This window comes from Gorilla gorilla, chromosome 4 (assembly GCF_029281585.2).
Source record: "Gorilla gorilla gorilla isolate KB3781 chromosome 4, NHGRI_mGorGor1-v2.1_pri, whole genome shotgun sequence".
Lineage (NCBI taxonomy): Eukaryota > Metazoa > Chordata > Mammalia > Primates > Hominidae > Gorilla > Gorilla gorilla.
Window position 1 is genome coordinate 133398424 of NC_073228.2, and position 22597 is coordinate 133421020.

At 34.8% G+C, this 22597-nt stretch overlaps 1 protein-coding gene across 2 annotated transcripts in view; it reads left to right on the top strand.

The window, feature by feature from the left end:
• The window catches only part of ADAMTS19 (ADAM metallopeptidase with thrombospondin type 1 motif 19), a 278745-nt gene that overhangs the window by 52295 nt on the left and 203853 nt on the right, over positions 1-22597 (top strand). For both annotated transcript variants that reach the window (XM_063706747.1, XM_031010623.3), the window contains exons 4-6: positions 14606-14778; positions 16055-16138; positions 16830-16987. In XM_063706747.1, coding sequence (XP_063562817.1) covers positions 14606-14778; positions 16055-16138; positions 16830-16987 — 415 coding nt within the window. The remainder of the gene's footprint in view (positions 1-14605; positions 14779-16054; positions 16139-16829; positions 16988-22597) is intronic.

Sequence of the window (22597 nt, forward strand, 5' to 3'; positions counted from 1 at the left end):
AAGTGGTCATGGACCAGAAACTGAAGGGACTTGAGTGCCCTGGTAAGGACTTTATCTTCAAGTGACATTATCAGTTTGTATTAACATTTTAGTATAAACGCATGAGTATGTCTAAGACTCAGTAGGAAAAGAGAAGAGATTTACGGAGCTGAAGACAAAGGTTTAGGCAGGATGTAGAGATCATCTATCTCCATTCTTCGAGCTGACTTAACCAGGCCACTACTGAACTAGTTCCCATACTCCAACTATAAGTATTGTGGAGATTATTGTCAATCTGTGGAGGGCATTAGAGAGAACACACACTGAGCACTGGTGAATAATTCTACATTTCTTCTCTGACTGGAAGTGTACGGTATCAACTGTGTTGTTTTTATACATGCATTTGGATACAACATGGTCTAAAAATTTAGGAGATGAAGAATGAGCTCTGCATAGTTTTACATAACAAAAACATCAAAGAGAGCAACTTAATAAAAAGATTACTTCAATATGCATGATTTTCACAGACAATGGATAACTTATATGGCAGAGTCAGCTGTGAAGTTGAGATTCTTTAGAAACCTAGAATCTTCCAGGTAGCCTATTTAAATGAAAATAAGGACACAGGAAACTGACAGATTGGGGCCAACACAGCTGTCACCAGCTGGGACACTGAGGGAAATATACTTTTCTAACTCTCTCTTACCTGATCTATCTACCACTCTTGGTACAGATAAAAAGCCTCTCATTTTATAAACTATCCCCCTCATTTTATAAACTATCCTCCTTTTACATTTCTTACATCTCCATCTGTGTCTCTTCTATGGGAATGTCTTCTTCCATCTGTTTACCCCTGAATACAGGCATTTCTCAGGACTTCCTTTTTTTTTCTACTTCCTATTCCACCTACTTTCCCAGGTTGATATAATCCGAAGCCAATGTGGGTTCAGCTTTACATTGATTAATTCCAAAGTGTCTCCATTTCAATTTTTCTCCTGACTTCCATATATATGTAATAGTAACTTCTATTCAGATGTCATCAAGCATCTCAGATTTAATAAATCTGAAACTGAACCCATCATCTCTCCTCCCAAAGGCCTCTTCCAATATCCTCGACTATTTATCTAGTCACTTGAAAATTAAAAATAAACCCCCCAACCAAAACACAAGTAACAACTAAAAAAAAAAAAAGTATTAATCTAACCTTCTGCCTTTGTTCCTCTAAGTCTGATTGAGTTTACTCATGATGCTGTCTACCTCCTAATATTTTGCCTGTCATCTCTTTCTACCACTTCTGTGTTATTATTATAATAAGAACATTTATTTAGCCAGTCATAGTGGTGTACCTATAGTCCTAGCTACTTGGGAGCCTGAGGTGGGAGGATCCTCTGTGCCCAGGAGTTTGAGGCTGCAGTGAGCCATGATCACACCACTGTACTCCAGCTTGGGTGACAGAGTGAGACCCGATCTCATCTCTAAAAGAAAAAAAAAGAAAACACATTTCTATAAAATGTACCATGTGCCAGTTCATGTAGTTATGTTACATGTGTTATTTTATTTTTATGTTTTCTATAATCCTTTGAGGTAGATAGTATTTGTATCCTCATTTCTTATTATTTTTAAATTTTTTTGTGGGTACATAGTAGGTGTATATATTTGTCAGGCACATGAAATGTCTTCATATAGGCATGCATTGTGAAACAAGCACATGATGGCAAATGGGGTATCCATCCCCTCAACCACTTATGCATTGAGATACAAATAATCTAATTAAATTCTTTAAGTTATTTAAACATATACAATTAAGTTATTATTGACTATAGTTAACCTATTGTGCTATCAAATAGTAGGTCTTATTCATCTTTTCTAACTTTTTTGTACCCATTAACCATCCCCACCTCCCCTCAAACTCCTCACTACCTTTCCGAGCCTCTGCTAACCATCCTTCTACTGTTTATGTCCATGAGTTCAATAGTTTTGATTTTTAGATCCCACAAATAAGTGAGATCATCCCATGTTTGTCTTTTTGTGCCTGGCGTCTTTCACTTAACATAATGATCTCCAGTTCCATCCATGTTGCTACAAATGACTGTATCTCATTCTTTTTGTGGCTGAATAATATTTCATTGTGTATAAGTACCACATTTTCTTTATCAGTTCATCTGCTGATGGACACTTAGATTGCTCCCAAATCTTAGCTATTGTAAACGGTGCTGCAACAAACATAGAAGTGCAGATATCTCTTAGATACACTGATTTCCTTTCTTTTGGGTATAAACCCAGCAGTGGGATTGCTGGATCATATGGTAGCTCTCTTTTTAATGTTTGAGGAACCTTCAAACTGTTCTCCATAGTGGTTTTACTAATTTACATTCCCACTAACAGTGTACAAGGGTTCCCTTTTCTTCACATCCTTGCCAGTATTTGTTGTTGCCTGTCTTTTGAATAAAAGCCATTTTAACTGGGGTGAGATGATATCTCATTGTAGTTTTGATGTGCATTTCTCTGGTGACCAGTGATGTTGAGCACCTTTTCTTGTGCCTATTTGCCATTTGTATGTCTTCTTTTGAGAAATGTCTATTCAAATATTTTGCCTATTTTTTGATTGGATTATGAGATTTTTTCCTACAGAGTTGTTTGAGCTACTTACATATTCTAGTTATTAAATCTTTGTCAGATGGATAGTTTCCAAATATTTTCTCCCATTCTGTGTGTTGTCTCCACTTTGTTAATTGTATCCTTTGCCATGCAGAAGCTTTTTAACTTGATGTGATCCCATTTGTTCATTTTTTGCTTTAGATGCCTGTGCTTGTAGTGTATTACTCAAGAAATCTTTGCTGAGACCAATGTCCTGGAGATTTTCCCCAAAGTTTTCTTGTAATAGTTTCATAGTTTGAGGTCTTAGATTTAAATCTTTAATCCATTTTGATTTGATTTTTGTATATGGTGAGAGATAGGGATAAAGTTTCATTCTTTTGCAAATGGATATTCAGTTTTCCCAGTACCATTTATCGACAAGACTATCTTTTCCCCGGTGTATGTTCTTGGCACCTTTTTCAAAAAAGAGTTCACTGTAGGTATGTGGATTTGTTTCTTTGTTTTCTGTTATATTCCATTGGTCTATGTGCCTGTTTTTATGCCACTACCGTGCTGTTTTGGTTACTATAGCTCTGTAGTACAGTTTGAAGTCAGGTAATGTGATTCCCCCAGTTTTGTTCTTTTTGCCGAGGATAGCTTTGTCTGTTTGGGGTCTTTTAGTGATTCCATATAAGTTTTAGGACTGTTTTTTTTTTTCTAATTCTGTGAAGAATGTCATTGGTGTTTTGATAGGGATTGTATTGAATCTGTAGATTGCTTTGAGTAGTATGGACATTTTAGCAATATTGATTCTTCCAACCCATGAACATGGAATATCTTTCTACTTTTTGGTATCTTCTTCAATTTCCCTCATCAGTGTTTTATAGTTTTCATTATAGAGGTCTTTCACTTCTTTGGTTAATTCCTAGGTATTTAATTTTATGTGTGGCTATTGTAAATGGGGTTATATTTTTAAATTTCTTTTTCACATTGTTCACTGTTGGCATATAGAAATGCTAATTATTTTTGCATGTTGATTTTGTATTCTGCAACTTTACTGAATTTATCTGTTTTAATAGTTTTCTTGTGGAGTCATTAGGTTTTTCCAAATATAGGATTACATTATCAGCAAACAAGGATAATTTGACTTCTTCCTTTCCAATTTAGATGCCCTTTATATTTTTCTCTTGACTGATTGTTCTAGCTAGGACTTACAGTAATATATTGAATAACAGTGGAGAGAGTGGGCATCCTTGTAGTGTTACAGATTTTAGAGAAAAGTCTTTCTGTTTTTCCCTTTAGTATGATACTAGCTGTAGGCCTGTGGTGTATGATTTTTATTATGTTGATGTATGTTCCTTCTGTCCCCAGTTTTTTGACAGTTTTTATACTGAAGAGATGTTGAATTTTATGAAATGCTTTTTCAGCATCAATTGACATGATCATATGGTTTTATCCTTCATTCTATTTATAAGATGTATCATGTCAACTGATTTGCAAATGTTGAACCATCCTTGCATCCCAGGGATATTTTCCAATTTGTCATGATGAATGAACTTTCTAATGTATTGTTGCATTCAGTTTGCTAGTATTTTATTGAGGATTTTTGCATCAGTATTCATCAGAAATATTAGCCTGTAGTTTTTTTTAATTTATGTGTCTTTTTTTCTTTTTCTTTTTCTTTTTGTATCAGAGTAATACTGGCTTCCTAGAATGACTTTGCAAGTATTCCTTCCTCTTATATATTTTTTGGAATAGTTTGACTAGGATGGGTATTAGTTCTTCCTTAAATGTTTGACAGAATTCAGCAGTGAAGCCATAGGGTCCTGGACTTGAGTTTACAGGAAGACATTTTATTATGGCTTCAATCTTGTTACTTGCTATCTGTTCAGATTTTTGATTTCTTCCTGTTTCAATCTTTGTAGGTTGTATATATCTAGGAATTTGTCCATTTCTTCTACATTTTCCAACTTATTGGCATATAGTTGCTTATCGTGGCTACTAATGATCCTTTGAATTTCTGCAGTATTGATTGTAATGTCTTCTTTTTCATTTCTGATTTTATTTATTTGGACCTTCTCTCTTTTACTCTTAGTCTGGCTAAGGGTTTATCAATTTTGTTTAACTTTTCAAATAAAGCAACCTTCTGTTTTATTGGTTTTTTGTATTTTTTATTTCAATTTCATTTATTTCTGCTTTGATCTTTATTACTTCTTTTATTCTAGGTTTGAGTTTGGTTTGCTCTTGCTATTCTAGTTCTTGTTAGGTTTTTTTGAGATTTTTCCTTTTTTTTTTTTTTTTTGATGTAGGCACTTATAAACTTCCCCCTGAGTACTGCTTTGGCTGAATCCCAAAGGTTTTGTTATGCTTTGTTTCCATTATCTTTGTTTCAAGAAATTTTCCAATTTCCTTCTCACTTTCTTCATTGACCCACTGGTCTTTCAGGAGCATATTGTTTAATTTCCGTGTATTTGCATAATTTCCAAAATTCCCTCTTGTTATCAATTTCTAGTTTTATTCCATTTTGGTTAGAGAAGATGCCTGATATTATATTACTTCAATTTTTAGGATGGTTTAATGCTTGTTTTATGATGTAGCATATGGTCTTTCCTTAAGAATGATCCACATGCTGAGGAAAAGAATGGTATTCTGCAGCTCTTGGTTAAAATGTTCTATAAATCTTTATTAGAGTCATTTGGCCTATAGTGCAGATTAAATCTGATATTTCTTGGTTGATTTTCTGTCTGGAAGATGTGCCCAGTGCTTAAAGTGGGGTGTTGAAGTCTCCAGCTATTATTGTATTGTGGCCTATTCTCTCTCAATAGCTCTAATAATATTTTCTTTCTTTATATGGGTGCTCCAGTGTTGGTTGCATATATATTTAAAATTGTTATATCCTCTTGTTGAATGGACTCCTTTATCATTATATAGTGACCTTCTTTGTCTCTTACAGTTTTTGTCTTGAAATCTACTTTGTCTGATATAAATATAGCAACTCCTGCTCTTTTTTGGTTTTTATTGGCCTGGAATATCTCTTTCCATTCTTTTATTTTCAGTCTATATGTCTCTTTATAGGTGAAGTGTGTTTCCTGTAGGCAACAGATCAATGGGTCTTATTTTTTCATCTATTTAGCCACTTTATGTCTTTTGATTAGATAGTTTAGTTCATTTACATTTAATGTTATTATTGATAAGTAAGGACTTTACTCCTGCCATTTTGTTATTTGTTTTCTGGTTGTTTTGTTTTCGTATCTTCCTTGTTTCTTTTCTTCTTGTATTCCTCTAGCAAAGGTGATTTTCTCTGATGATATGATTTAGTTTCTTGCTTTTTATTCTCTGTGTATTCACCATATGTTTTTGGGTTTGAGGTTACCATGAGGTTGCAAATACTATCTTATAAACCATTATTTTAACCTGATAACATCTTAACAGTATTTCCATAAACAAACAAGCAAAAAGAAATCCAACAAAAACTCTCTGCCTTAACTTCGTACCCCAACTTTTTAAACTTTTTTTGTTTCTATATATATCTTTGTACTGACTATGTCTTGAAAAGTTTTTATAGTTATTAGTTTTGATTGTGTCATTGTTTAGTCTTTTTACTTAGGATAAAAGTAGTTTGCACACCACAGTAACAGTGTTATAATATTCTGTGTTTTTCTGTGTACTTACTATTACCAGTGAGTTTTGTACCTTCACATGATTATGTATTACTCATTAATGTCCTTTTCTTTCTGAATGAAGTACCTCCTTAAGCATTTTTTGTAGGACAGGTCTGGTATTGCTGAAATCCCTCAGTTTTTGTTTGTCTGGGAAAGTCTTTATTTTTCCTTCATGTTAGAAGGGTGTTTTTGCCAGATATACTATTCAAGGGGAAATTTTTTTTACTTCAGCACAGTACATGACACACCACTCTCTCCTGGCTTGTAAGTTTTCCACTGCTGCCAGTGTATTGGAGCTCAGTTCTATGTTTTTTGTTTCTTTTCTCTTGCTGGTTTTAGGATTCTTTCCTTATCCTTAACATTTGAGATTTTGATTATTAAATGCCTTGAGGTAGTCTTCTTTGAATTAAATCTGCTTGGTGTTCTATAACCTTTTTGTATTTGGATATCGGTATCTTTTTCTAGGTTTGGGAAGTTATCTGTTATTTCTTTGTAAAAACTTTCTACCTTTATCTCTTTTTCTACCTCTTCTTTAAGGCCAATAACTCTTATATTTGCCCTTTTGAGGCAATTTTCTAGATCCTGTAGGTTTGCTTCATTGTTTTTTATTCTTTTTTGTTTTGTCTCTTCTGTGTGTTTTCAAATAGCCTGTCTTCAAGGTCACTAATTCTTTCTTTTGTTTGTTCAATTCTGCTATTAAAAGACTGTGATTCACTCTTCAATATGCTAATTGCATTTTTCAACTCCAGAATTCCTGCTTGAGTCTTCTTAATTATTTCAAGTTCACTTGGTGTTCTATCCCTCTGTGGCTCTGCTGGTACCTGAAGCCAGTAAGTCTCAAAGGTTCACCCAAAGTCCTCGATGTAGTACCTGGGTGTCACTGCTGGTTATTCAGTGCTTTTCAGTTAGTAGGTGGCAAATACTGCCAGGACTAGGTTCCTTTCTTCAAGACAGTGGGTTCCCTTCTGGCCCAGGGGATGTCTGGAAATGTCTTTTGGGAGCTAGGAGCTGGAATGGAGGCCTCACAACTCTAACTGGCACCCTATCCTGTGTGGTTGTGCTCATATTCTAGATGTAAGACAAAGTCTTCCGCACGTTTCCCTCTCCCCTCCTCAAGCACAAGGAAGGAGTCTCTTTGGAGCCACCAGCTATGCAGCCTGAGGTTAGGGGAGGGGTGATGCCAGAACTCCCTTGGCCATCCTAGCTGGTGTCTCAGTATATTGTGTGTACCTCCTAGTCCACTGTCTCTAGGACTTGCCTAAGAGTTGCAGTCCTTATGGCCTAGCCTGCCTTTCAAGTTTTCTTGGAGGCTCAGAGTACTGTAGCCTCAGTATCAAGGTTTATAGGCACTCATTTTCTTACCAGTGGGATTGAGGATTCCCCTCTGGCTAAGGCTGGTTTAAATGCTCTCTCTATGGTGGGTGTCAGCTGAGTTTGATCTGGTTTTCCTTTCTGCTCTAACAGGACAGCACTGAGGTCACTGCCTTGCAATTGCTGTATTCTCCCTCTCTCAGCACCCAGAGATGCTCTCTGCACCACTCTACAACTGCTGGGGTGGCAGAGGGGTGGTATCAGCAATTCAGCACTGATTTTCTGTCTTCAGTGCCTTTTTCAGTGATATGAAGTTAAAACCAGGTATTATGAGTGCTCACATGATTTTCAGTTTTTTATGAAGGTATTTTTTTTCTCTGTAGATGGTTAACTTGGTGTCCTTGCAGTGAGGACAATTGGTGGAGCTTTCTATTCCACCATCTTGCTCTGCCCTCCCTATTCTCATTTTATAGGAAAAAAAAAAAGAGACAGGAAGCTGAAAGATTTTTAAAAAATACACAAGGGATGATGTGATTCCCACTATGCCATTTTGCATACCAGGAGACCCTGGACCCTTGACTCTACAGCCAATTTATATATTGCTTGGATTACTGCAGTTTATTGCCTTCTCTGTGTCTTCTTGATTTCCGTCTAACCCTCTCATAATCTAGTTTCCAATTTTTCTAAAAGGTGCATTTGATAATATTCTTTTCTGGGATTCTTCACAACTTCAGAGTAAAATTCATACTCTTCAGCTAGGCACACAACAACCTGAATATGGTAAGTAGATTAAGTGCACCAAAATCGCCTGGGGATCAAAGTTAAAATGAAGATTTCTGGACCTCATCCAGATGCACTAAGTCAGAGTTACTGAGGCCGGGACCCAAGAGAATCAGCATTTTAAACATGGCCCCCAAAATGTGATTTTTGTGCATATTTAGAGAAACATCGGAGTTTATAGAGATCTTTCATTTCTATCCCTATGTACCATACTCCTTCCTGCCTCTAAGTCTCCTGGTTTTCTTCAAAACTTTCTCTTCTTTTCCTTTAACCTTCTCATCCTCCAAGACTTAGTGCCTTAGGGAAGTCCTTCTGAATCCCCCTGGATGCTACTTTCCCTAAGCCTTTCCAAGCTATTGCTTTGTAGTGCTACCATTGCATTTTGTGCATGTGGTGTTACACACTAGGGAGCCTAGTAAAATGCTGGATGTAAAGTTTCTTCACGTTAATTCCATAAATATTATTTACTGCATGCCATACCCTGGACACATAAATATGAGTAAAAGTCAGCCTGTAAAGACAAAAATATGGGAAGACACAATCTTCTTTGTGAAACCTAAGAGAGTAAGATGACATTTCAATGATAGGAAAGATAAACAATGTTTGTAAACACCTTGAGGAAGAATTTGTTTCCACTAATTATTATTATTTGGACAATAATTATTCAGAGTCTTACTCTGTTAAGAGTTGAGATAAATACATTTTTTCCACCAGATATTTTACTATCCAGTTGTATGTATTTGGACGAGTCATTTCTCTGCCAATTGGAGTAGATACCCATGATTCTGAGATTCATTTACATGATTTCTAATGAGTCTAAAGTTGTAAAATTGTTGTATTTTATTATCTCATTTTCTAAATCTGCATGGTTTTCTCTTATCTGCTGAAGCTCATGGCTCAGGACCCTAAGTCTCAGCTCTGAATGAGAGCTCACCTTTTTTCTATCTCCTGTGATGCCAGCTCCATGCCCTAATTTGTCTCTTCTCTGAACTCCATGAGGTTATCCCAGTGATACTGTGAATGAGATGGTCACTATAGTGATATATTTTATATGCTTATAGCTTTCTATTTTATAGCCTTCTAGAATGGAATCCAGTTTTCTCTTTTACAAAGGAAAACATCTTTGAAAGAAGAGATTTTCATGTGGGCTGTGGCATTATTAGATTGCTTAAATATTACAGTAACAAAATAGTTGCTGTAGGAATTTTCTTGAGTTCTGACTATCAAAAAATAGTTTTAATATGACCAGTGATTATTTACTCTAGGTTTTAGTAAATTTTATTTGATAAACAAAATGTAATAGTTTGTTAAAAGCAAAATTTTTACCGAGAGCACAGAGTATACATCTAGATGTACCTTTAAACCCATGTAAGTGTGCATGTTCCCATTTAGAGATCAAATAAATATGAAGATTCATTTCCATATTAAAAATGTCATCCTAGTAGCTAACGTATTTCACATTTAATATATGAATTAGACATTGCAATAAGCAAGTTACATATACACACTCACACATTCCTATTCATATACAATTTTTATCTATACAACAAATAAGTAGGAAAGTAAGTTTTTGTCCCACAGTCCCAAAGCTAGTAAGTAGCAAATCCAAGATTTTTTTCTATGCATTTTGACCCCAAAGAATTGGTTTAACATCCCCCAGAAATGTTATCTTCCAATGTCCACCTAAGCTCTCTATACTTCGTCTAGCTTCTAGCCTATAGGATGAAGGAAGGAAAGTAGGAGCAAGCAATTTTCTTTAAAGGGTGACCCAAAAGTTTTACATACTAGCTCTGTTCAAATTCCATGTTTTACTACTCAGTCACATAATTACACTCAGTTGAACAGTAGACTGAGAAATGTGTGCATAGCCACACATCTATCCGAAAAGCGGTGGTTGAGTGGGGATGTGGTTAAGGAGTTTTTTATTACTAAAAGTAAGAAAGGGAGAATGAATACTGATAGACAATTAATAGTCTCTACTACAGCATCTCATCCAGCAATGAAGACAGGAAGGCGATAACTGGAAGAAAGTAAGGAAAATGTGGAAAAGTATCTAAGTAGAAGGAGGTGTCTCTTTTTAGTTATTGGACGTATCCATATTAATCTCATTCACTTGGCAGAAGTTGACACTGGTGAGAAGCTATCACTTGTCACAGTTGGTGAATATGTGCTGGATAATACTCAGATTCTCATTTCCCTTCAAGGCCAATTATATATCCACCTAGAAAGGTGATGTTGAAAAAATATATATATATATACACACACATATGTATATATGTTAGAATGTAAGTATATACACACACATAATATATAAACAACATATGTATGCGTAGTTGTATGTGTGTGTGTGTATATATATATATATACATATATATATATGTGATCAGTTTGGTCTTTGGTATTAACTGCTGGTACTGAATCTGGATCCATAAAGTTTACTTTTAACTATAGTGATTCTGATTCAGATGGCTAGTATTGTTTTTGTCATCTTGCATTGACTTGTTATATGATATAAATAAGGAATATTTGCATTAATTGTTATAACACTTCAGTTAACTTTGTTAACTGATTATACATGATATTGGAGTAAAACTGGATTTATTACATATTTTTAAAATCTCCATCATTGCTAGAAAAAATGAGAAACAGTAACTTATGGGGATAGTCTACATAAGATTAGTTTCCAGCAATAGTGGTGGGATCCGGTTCTTATTAGATCACATAGCTGACAGGTGGGCATAGAAGTCATAGTACAAAGGAAACAGTAGGTCAAGAATCCAAGAGATAAGGCTGGGAGCAGTGGCTCACACCTGTTATCCTAGCACTTTGGGAGGCCAAGGCAGCCAGATCATCTGAGGTCAGGAGTTCGAGACCAGACTGACCAACATGGCAAAACCCTGTCTCTACAAAAACTACAAAAATTAGCTGGGCATTTTGGTGCATGCCTGTAATCCCAGCCACTTGAGAGGCAGAGGCAGGAGAATCACGTGAACCCAGAGGCAGAGGTTGAAGTGAGCGGAGATCGCGACACTGCACTCCAGGCTGGGCGGCAGAGTGAGACTCCATCTCAAAAAAAAAAAAAAAGAATCCAAGAGAAGATAAATTAATTCTGTAAAAATGAAAATATGTTAGAGGTCAAAGCAAGGTAGGATATGTGGTTAGTAGAATAGGATAGAATAGAAGAGAATAATAGAATAGAATAGGCAAGCTAAAACCCAGGTACCTGGTATAAGACTCAAGGAATTTATCAGAAACCGTAAAGATAGATTAGAACTGTGAGAACACATATCCTGAATTCAAAACAGAGTTAGAGACATACAGGGAATCATGACTAATTGAATATACATGTTTCACTCCACTCTTGAAGAGACTTCACTGAATTTATATTAAATAGTAAAGAAATATAAAAGGTGTCAGTCAACAGTGCAAGTTGTGGAAAGATGATAGCAGCTTAGAGACATCAACAGAATATGATAAATGACAAGGAGAGGGGCAGGTGGTAGCTGATTTAACAATACACCATGGAGATTATTCTTCAACTGTAGAAAATTCTTAAACTTGATTGAATTGTACACATGAATGGCTGCATAATGTGACATGTAAGTTACACCTCAATAAAGCTGTTATAATCGTAAATTTATTATTGAAGCACCATGTGCATACAGGAAATTGCAGAAACAGTATGTTCAACTGCTGAAATTTCCCAGTGTGAACATAACCAATAGCTACCACTGAGATCAGACTATAGAGAATACCTAGGAATTCAACTTGCAAGGGACATGAAGGACCTCTTCAAGGAGAATTGCAAACTACTGCTCAAGGAAATAAGAGAGGACACAAACAAATGAGAAAAAAAAAATCATGCTCATGGATAGGAAGAATCGATATTGTGAAAATGGCCATACTGCCCAAAGTAATTTATAGATTCAATGCTATTCCTATCAAGCTTCCATTGACTTTCTTCACAGAATTAGAAAAAACTACTGTAAATTTCATATGGAACCAAAAATAGCTCGTATAGCCAAGACAATCCTAAGCAAAAAGAAAAAAGCTGGGGGCATCATGCTACCTGACTTCAAACTACCACAAGGCTATAGTAACCAAAATAGCATGGTACTGGTACCAAAACAGATATATAGACCAATGGAACAGAACAGAGACCTCAAAAATAACACCACACACCTACAACCATCTGATCTTCGACAAACCTGACAAAAACAAGCAGTGGTGAAAGTATTCCCTATTTAATAAATGGTGCTGGGAAAACTAGCCATATGCAGAAAACAGAAACTGGACCCCTTCCTTACACACTATACAAAAATTCACTCAAGATAGATTAAAGACTTAAATGTAAAGCCCCAAACCATAAAAACCCTAGAAGAAAACTTAGGCAGCACCATTCAGGACATAGGCATGGGCAAAGACTTCATGACTAAAACACCAAAAGCAATTGCAACAAAAGCCAAAATTGACAAATGGGATCTAATTAAACTGAAGAGCTTCTGCATAGCAAAAGAAACTATCGTCAGAGTGAACAGGCAGCCTATGGAATGGGAGAAAAGTTTTGCAATTTATCCATCTGACAAAGGGCTAATATCCAGAATCTATAAGGAACTTAAACAAATTTACAAGAAAAAAAAACATCAAAAAGTGGCCAAAAGATATGAACAGACACTTCTCAAAAGAAGACATTTATGCAGCCAGTGAAGTGGCACAGCACATGTACACCTATGTAACAAACCTGCATGTTCTGCACATGTATCCCAGAACTTGAAGGGAAAAAAAAAACGAAGGAGAAGAAAATATCAACACCACAGATATCTCCCTTGTGCCCATGCCCAGGCTCTAATTTCTCCTACCCTAAGATATTCACTGAGTTGGTTTTTAAGAGCATTTCTTCCCAGGCTTTGATGTGTCTTTAAATGGAATCACACTACCTAATCTTTTGTACTTGGCCTCTTTTCGTCAGTATTATGTGGATGAACCTCATTATTTGTGAGATTCTTCCATAGTTTCACATGTTATAGCAGCTGGTTCCTTTTCATTGCTATATAGTATTCCATTATATGACTATTCTAACATTTCTTTATCCATATACTATTGATGATTATTTGAACTTTAAAAATAGTGCCACTCTGAATAGTTTGTACATGCGATTTGTATGCATTTCTGATGGCTGTATGTTTTAGATCATTGATTAATAGGTATGCAAATATTCAACTTTAGTAGACCCTGCAAACTAGGTTTACAAAGTGTTTATCCCAGTTTAATCTCTCAGCATGTATGCATATGATACTTCTGTTTGTCCCTACAGTCTTGTCAGCACTTGATATAGTGTCTTTAATTTTAACTTATTCCAGGGATTTTAATTTATTTAATGTACTTTGGTTTTAATTTGTATTTCCCTGAAGACCAGTGAGGTTAAACATTTTCCCATGCTATTAGGCATTTAGATATCCTATTGTGAGAAATGGTTGTTCAAGTTCTGCCCATTTTTCAATTAGACTGTCATTGATTTAGAATAGCTCTTTGTTTCTTTATTCTGGAAAAGTATTGCAACTATCTTCTGTCACTTGGTGGCATGATTTCCACTATGATAGTGGAAATGTTTTAATAGAACATTAAACATTTAATAGAACAATAAAACATTTGGACATGTTTTAATAAACGGAAGTTCTTACTTTTTATGTAGGCAAACCTATACATGATTTTTGTTTCTGCTCTGATTTGGCTTCATTTGAGGAATCTATATTCCCAAGCAGTTATAGCTTCTGTAAGATCCTGATGGAAAGTGAAGCTGAATCCTTTGTAATTCATGCATAGTAATTTAGTAATCAGGAGCACCTGCCTGAAATTAGGATGTGTGGGGGCAGTCACTTCAGGCACTTCTTTCAACTAACTAGACCTTTATTTTGCCATTGATGTCAAAAAGAAAATTGCAGTATCTTTTATTTATTGAGTTATTTTGTTTATATTGGAGCTGTTTGCTAGAAATCTAACTAATGTGATCTTATTATAAGCCATCAACAACTCTGAAAGGTAGGTGTTATCATTATCTACTTTGCAGATAAGGAAACTCAGGCTGACTGAGTGATGTTAGTTTGCTAAAATGGCAGAACTAATAAGTGGGAGAAGTTCAGTCTGTCTCATTCTAAAGTCATACTTCAAAGCCAAATGCCCTTTAAGATTTTATGTGTGTCGGGAACTTATTTGGGTTTGCTCATTATTAAATATGTTTAATATTATTCATTTTGCCAATATGAAGGTGCATTGAAAAATTCAATTCTCTGTTGCAGATAAAGGAAGACCTAGGTCTAGAAAAATAGCAGAAAGTGGAAGAGGGAAACGATACTCATACAAATTACCTCAAGAATACAACATAGAGACTGTAGTGGTTGCAGACCCAGCAATGGTTTCCTATCATGGAGCAGATGCAGCCAGGAGATTCATTCTAACCATCTTAAATATGGTAGGCAAACTTTAAAGTGCGCTTGGAATTTTTTCAAGAAAACTCTAAGGAAGACATGTGTGAGTATTTATAATGAAATTCTTTAAAATTAACTCATTACTATTCCTTTCTCTTATTGTCATCAGTAAAAAAAAATACTTAGGTATACAAAATTGATCCATCTCAAAACAATATCAAAATAAAAATTCACATCTTGTAAAAAAGAAAACACCCTTGTTAATTTTGATGTGGCAAAGCTCTTTCTATGTTACTCTTTTCTCTTTTTGGTACTGTTCTTTTCCTTTTTTAAAAAAATGTTTCTAGCCCCATTTTATGTATGTATTTATGTCTGTATGTATGTATGCATGTATTTATTTTGTTGGTACATAGTAGATGTATATGTTTATGGGGTACATAAGATATTTTGATAGAGGTATACATTTGGTGAAATTATCATAAATATTTTAATATATGTTTATATATGTGGCCCCACAAAAGGACCATAGGTTAATTATGATGTGATATAAAAATGAATGTTGGTAATCCACTGACCTATTATATACGTATGTAAAATTGGATGTCAGATATGATTCTAGTTGATGAGCTAAAATTTTAACCAACTAAATCACAGGTGGCCTACTGGAGTTGATGATTTCTGATTGTAGAAATCCTAGTATCTATCACGTTAGGGATGCTTATTACCAGATTAATCCTTTGACTTAATTGTGTACTCTGTTGGGCAAACCTCATTCAAGGAAGAATCAGAAGGTTGTAGTGAAGAGTGATTCTTAGATGAGAATAAACAGAAATAAATGTTCAAGGCAAATGTCCATTTATAAGTCAATTACCATTTAAGAATGGCTGATGTAAGGGTAAATATAGTCCCATTTTTTACTGTCTTTGCTATCATTTGGCTGTTTTCCTGGGGAACAGAGTTTTTTTTTTTACACTTTAGATATTTCTGTCCATATTCCATTACTTCCTGAGCACTCCTCTAAAATGCGTTATGTGGTAGATTAACACTGCCTAACAACCAGTCTTTTCTAAGTAGAAATATCTCTGAAAGCATGGGTTTGGTGTGTCAGTTATATATTTTCTAATACAAATTAAATCAATACTAAGTTTTCTTTTAAATTCAATGTAACAAATAAAAAATTACTTTGCTTTACAAGCTTTTTTTTTTTTTAAAAAAAGAAGATTTTTCAACTAAATTGAGACGTCTCTATGTATGGGCCTTGAGAAAAATTAAGATGATTTTCAGTTTAATTTTAGGATTTTTATTTTTATTTGTTTTTAGGTTTTTAACCTTTTCCAACACAAGAGTCTGGGTGTGCAGGTCAATCTTCGTGTGATAAAGCTTATTCTGCTCCATGAAACTCCAGTAAGAAAGTCTTGAGTTTTTTATTAAATTAAATGGGGGAGAAATTTTGTTCAGAAGCTTTTAAGTAAAGGGAATGTTAAGGATGTGCTTAAAAATCCAGAAATATCCATTGAATCACTTAAAGTATACATAAAACTGGACTTTAGTTTTGGTTAATGCCCCGATCTTATTTAAAAAATAAGATGTTGTTAGTTTCCAAGAATCCTGAAAACAAATCTTAACTTTCCAAAGTATAATTTTAAGAAGTCATTTTAAGTGACAGTTTTATTCCATTATTTAGATGTCTACTTTTAACACTTTTTATTTATTTTAAATGGGAACTATTCTGTGACATCATTTTGATATGCTGCTTAACTGGCACTTTAGAAAATGGTGTTCTACATAGAAAATGTTGTTCTTAAGTTGTATAAACAAGTTATTTAAGTATAAAAGTTCCGTATTCTTAGTTGAACCTCTTTGCTTTTTCAGTATACCATTAAACAAATTTTGTAATTATTACACCTTCACCAAGTTTTAAGCTTTTAAGCTCATGGTAAATTAAACCTGCATGTCTTCCAGGTTCTAATTAATGTTATGGTCAGCAGTTTGCTTTAGTAATTCAAGAGTGCCTTTGTTATTGTTGTTGTTGTTGTTGTTGTTTTGTATATACCTAAGAATAATATGCCTTGTGATGAGCTCTGTTCTTTTGCAGCAAGAACTATATATTGGGCATCATGGAGAAAAAATGCTAGAGAGTTTTTGTAAGTGGCAACATGAAGAATTTGGCAAAAAGAATGATATACATTTAGAGATGTCAACAAACTGGGGGGAAGACATGACTTCAGTGGATGCAGCTATACTTATAACAAGGTAAATTTTCCAATGCCAATTAAATGGCATTCCTAATTCAATCACTGCATGTTGATCCCATTAATCCCTTAATAGATAATGTTTTTATTTCAGATTTCGTGTTTCAAAAGTGATTTTGGCATAATGATGTTAGTCATCTCCCTCGATTCATAATAACTGATTTGTAAACAGCTAAATATTGGATGGCATATTGACAAAAAATTTGGTTAGTTAATTCTAAAAAATTACCCTAAATTTTTGACCTCAAAGGCATAGTCATTGATAATGATAAGCTAAAACTATGGTGAATTTTGTTGTAAGTTCCAAATTATGAACGTAGACTGTATGTTTTTCAGTCATCACCATATAAAGTAACCTAATATGTTAAATTCAGCAATTGAAAAACTTTCTGGCTCCATGTGAGAAACAATTTCAATTAGGTCTCTGACTGATTAATTATAAGCTACATTGTGAATGTACTAGTAACAAATATTTTTAATATAGCATTAAGTATAATATGTAAATAAATGTAAGTGAAATAATGAGCAACAATATGCTCTATATGATTAGTATATTTAATAATTATACATAATTTGTCTTGCTTAAAGCTGGTAAAAATAATTCATTGTGAACTAGCAATTTAATTTTAGTCATCAAAAGCGTTAGCGTTTCACATCACAGTAGTGTAAATTACACATGATTTTCTGAAATGAAATCATTGAAATCATTGTAGTTTCTTGTAATTAATACTAAAGGCAAATAATTCATAAGGTTGAAAAATCTCTATGCAGGAACACAATTGGACTTCTACTTTCGGCTAAGTAGGTAAAACTGATACTGAGTTTCTGCAACAAGCAATCATAACATTGGAAAATAAGAAGTCACTGCTTTTAGTCATTGGAGAATGAACAGCATAAGACTGCAATTCCTGAAAGAAGGGAAATTTATTATGCAAACATCGCAGTCAACCCAGCTTTTTCCTTGGGAAAAAATTCTTAACTAGCGTAGCAAGCTAGAATCTAGGTAGAGCACAGTGATCCTGCTGAGGACACCAGAGATAAAAGTCTTAGGCATGGAGAGGTGCCATGAAGTACGTGTGCTGACTGTATGTGAGAACTTGGCAAGGGCTGGTCTGAAGATAAACACATAGAGGAAACTGCCCCAAATTTACCATAGGATTGCTGCTATGGAGTTCAGAATTTAAAAAGATAAGAGGAATAAGCAAATTCAAAGCACAAGAGTGGAACAATCTTGTGACACCTTATCGACATTTTTAGCCTTAGGGGGACAGAGCTTGGAGGTTGAATACCACCAATTTACAGAGGCTTGGGTATCATCTTGGATTTTTGATAGATCTCCCCTACCAAAGAATAAAATCAAATTTATCCAAGTGCAGGATTATGAGCCAGTAATTGAACTGCCTCTTAAAACAGCTGTAAGCACTCTTCAGAGGAAGATAACAGAATAGCAAATCTCTAAAAATATATCATCCACAATGTCCAGAGTATAATAAAAATTAGTCAAGCAAAGAAACATGAAAATGTGACCCATGGTCAGGGAAGAATTAGTCAATGGAAACTGACCTCAAGATAGCCTAGATGTTGGATTTAGCAGATTAATGTAGTTGTAATTGGAGTCTCCGAAGGAGAGAGTAAGAATGGGTAAGAAAAATTATTTGAAGACATAATGGCAAAAATTTCTGCAAATTTGATGAAAGGCAACAAATATGGACCTAGGCACATCATAGGAAAATTGCTGAAAACCAAAGAAAGACAGAAAAATTTCCATCAGCCAGTGGGGTGAGCGTTGGGGGGAGCAGAGGGAACATTGAACAGGAGGAACAATGTTCAAATAAATGACTGACTTCACATCCGAAAAACCATAAGTTCAAAAGACAGTGAAACAACATTTCTAATGTATTGAAAGAAAGTAAAATAAAGAAATCCTATTAATCAAAAATACTTATTGAGTTCTTGAGGTACTATCTTAATCTCTGAAAGGGTATCTATCGAAAAATATATCTACAACTAATATCACAGCAAAAGGAGAAAACTGAACATTTTCTCCTTACAACTGAAAGCAAGGTAAGGATGTCCCCTCTTACCACTTCTATCCGATATCGTACTAAAGATCATAACCAGTGCAGTAAAGCAGAAAAAAAAAAAGGAAAAGCATACATATTTGGAATAAAAAGAAAAATGTCTCTTATTCACAGATGATATGAAATGGTAAAAAGAATATCTTAAGAAATCTAACAAAAATTTGCTAGAATTTATAACTGGATTTTCAAGGCCACATCATGTAAAATCAGTTTTCAAAAACCAATTATGTTTATATATACTGGAAGTGAACAATTGGAAAAAAACTTATAATGACTTCCAAAACCATAAAATACTTAAGAAGAATTTTAGTAAAATATGTGTACAACCTCTAAAATGAGAACTATACAGCACTGTTATGAGAAATTAAATATCTAAATAAAGATTAATTCATTGGAATACTAAATATTATTAAATGTCAGTTTTCTCCAAATTGATTTATAGATTCAATATACTCCCAATGAAACAAGCTTTTCAGGCATGTTTTGTAGAAATTGACAAGCTGACTCCAGTACTAATTTGTAAAGGCGGAGGACCTAAAAGAATCAAAACAGTTTTGAAAAATAAGAACAAATTGAGGCCAGGTGTGGTGGCTCACACCTGTAATCCCAGCACTTTGGGCGGCTGAGGTGGGCAGATTGCCTGAGGCCAGGGATTCAAGACCCGCCTGGCCAACATGACAGAATCTCATCTCTACTAAAATTACAAAAATTAGCTGGGCATGGTGGTGCATGCCTGTAGTCCCAGCTACCTGGGAGGCTGAGCCACGAGAATTGCTTGAATCTGGGAGGCAGAAGTTGCAGTGAGCCAAGATTGCGCTACTGCACGCCGGCCTGGGCGACTGAGCAAGACTCTGTCTCAAACAAACAAACAAACAAAAAAACCCCAAAATCTTCCCATTCTGTCACAGGAATGAAAATGTTTATATATATATATATGTGTATATGAACAAATTGGATGGACTTACACGATATGATTTCAAAACTTACTATAAAGGTTTGGAAATCAAGATAGTATGGTTTTGGCAGAAAGTCATGCAAATCAATGAAGCAAAATAAACGGTCTAGAAATAAACCCAGATATATAGGGTCAACTGATTTTTAATAAAGCTACCAACATAATTCAGTTATAAAAATAATCTATTCAGCAGATGGTATTAGAATACATCAAATGGTACAAATGGAATATCTGGACACCTTTGCGAAAAAAATGAGTATCAGTCCTACTTAACATATGTAAAATTAATTCAAAAAGGATCACAGAATTAAACATGAAAGCTAAAACTCTATTGTAGTAAAAAAATGAAGAACATCTTCATGAACAAGAGGAGGGCAATGATTTCTTAGATAGGATACAAAAAAGTACTAATCAAGAAATATTGACAATCATCTGGAATTTTTAAAAATGAAAACCATTTCCCATTCAAAAGATGTTCACATCTTTTGTGAATTTGAGAAAATAGTTGTCATGCATATACTAAAAGAACTTGTATCCAGAATGTTTACGTGTGTGTGTATATACACATATACAAATACAAAAAAATATGTTAACCTTTTAAAAATAATAAGAAGAAATATGAATCTCCAATAAGCATATAAAGAGATACTCAACATCATTAATACTCAGGAAAATGCAAATTAAATTCACACCCACTTGAAAGGCTTCAGTTATAAAAATTGAAAATACTCAATGATGGTGAGGATATGGAACACTCCTCAGTTGTTGGTGGGATTATAAAATGGTTCAACCACACTGGAAAATGAGTAGTTTCTTATAAAGTTAAACATTTGCTTACCATTTAGCCCACATCCGCTTCTTAGATATTTACTTAAGAAAAATAAAAATGTTATTCACATAAAAAATTGCACTTGAAAATTTATAGAAGCTTTCATAATTTTTTTCATAATTTTTCATAATTGCCAAAACTTATAAATAAATTTTCATCTACAGGTGAATGGATGTATTGTGTGTTCATACAATTGAATACTCTTCATCAAACTGCTAATAAATGCAACCACATGGATGGATGAATATGAATATCATTATACTGCGGCCGGGTGTGGTGGCTCACGCCTGTAATCCCAGCAATTTGGGAGCCTAGGCAGGCAGGCAGATCACTTGAGGTCAGGAGTTCAATATCAGCCTTGTCAACATGGTAAAACCCTGTCTCTACCAAAAATACAAAAGTTAGGCAGGCGTGGTGGCTCATGCCTGTAATCCCAGCTACTCGGGAGGCTGAGGCAGGAGAATTGCTTGAACCTGGGAGGCGGAGGCTGCAGTGAGTGGAGATTGCACCACTGCAATCCAGCCTGGGCAACAGAGTGAGACTCCACCTCAAAAAAAAAAAAAAAAAAATATATATATATATATATATATATACTGAGTGAAAAAGCCAAATTAGAAACTGATCAGAAGATGATTCCACTTATATAGAGTTTGAAAATAGGGAGAATTCATCTGTGGTGTGACAAATGTTCCCACCTTTAGGTGGGAAAACTGACTGCAAAAAGGCAGAAGGAACTTTCTGTAGTGGTGGAAATATTGCATATATTGCTTGGATACATGTGGGTTTATACATTTGTCAAAATTCACCAATCTTCTCATTTAACTTGTGTGTATTTTATGTAAGTTTTACCATAATAAAGTTGGTTAAGAGTAGTAAATTAGTAGTTTGTATTTCTGTGGGATCGCTGGTGATATCCCCTTTGTCATTTCCTATTGCGTCTATTTGATTCTTCTCTCTTTTCTTCTTCATTAGTCTTGCGAGCGGTCTATCAATTTTGTTGGTCTTTTCAAAAACCCAGCTCCTGGATTCACTGATTTTTTGAAGGGTTTTTTGTGTCTCTATCTCCTTCAGTTCTGCTCTGATCTTAGTTATTTCTTGCCTTCTGCTAGCTTTTGAATGTGTTTGCTCTTGCTTCTGTAGTTCTTTTAATTGTGATGTTAGGGTGTCAATTTTAGATCTTTCCTGCTTTCTCTTGTGGGCATTTAGTGCTATAAATTTCCCCTACACACTGCTTTCAATGTGTCCCAGAGATTCTGGTATGTTGTGTCTTTGTTCTCGTTGGTTGCAAAGAACATCTTTATTTCTGCCTTCATTTCGTTATGTACCCAGTAGTAATTCAGGAGCAGGTTGTTCAGTTTCCATTTAGTTGAGCGGTTTTTTGAGTGAGTTTCTTAATCCTGAGTTATAGTTTGATTGCACTGTGGTCTTAGAGACAGTTTGTTATAATTTCTGTTCTTTTATATTTGCTGAGGAGTGCTTTACTTCCAATTTGTGGTCAATTTTGGAATAGGTGTGGTGTGGTGCTGAAAAGAATGTATATTCTGTTGACTTGGGGTAGAGAGTTCTGTAGATGTCTATTAGGTCTGCTTGGTATAGAGCTGAGTTCAATTCCTGGATATCCTTGTTAACTACCTGTCTCATTGATCTGTCTAATGTTGACAGTGGGGTGTTAACGTCTCCCATTATTATTGTGTGGGAGTCTAAGTCTCTTTGTAGGTCACTAAGGACGTGCTTTATGAATCTGGG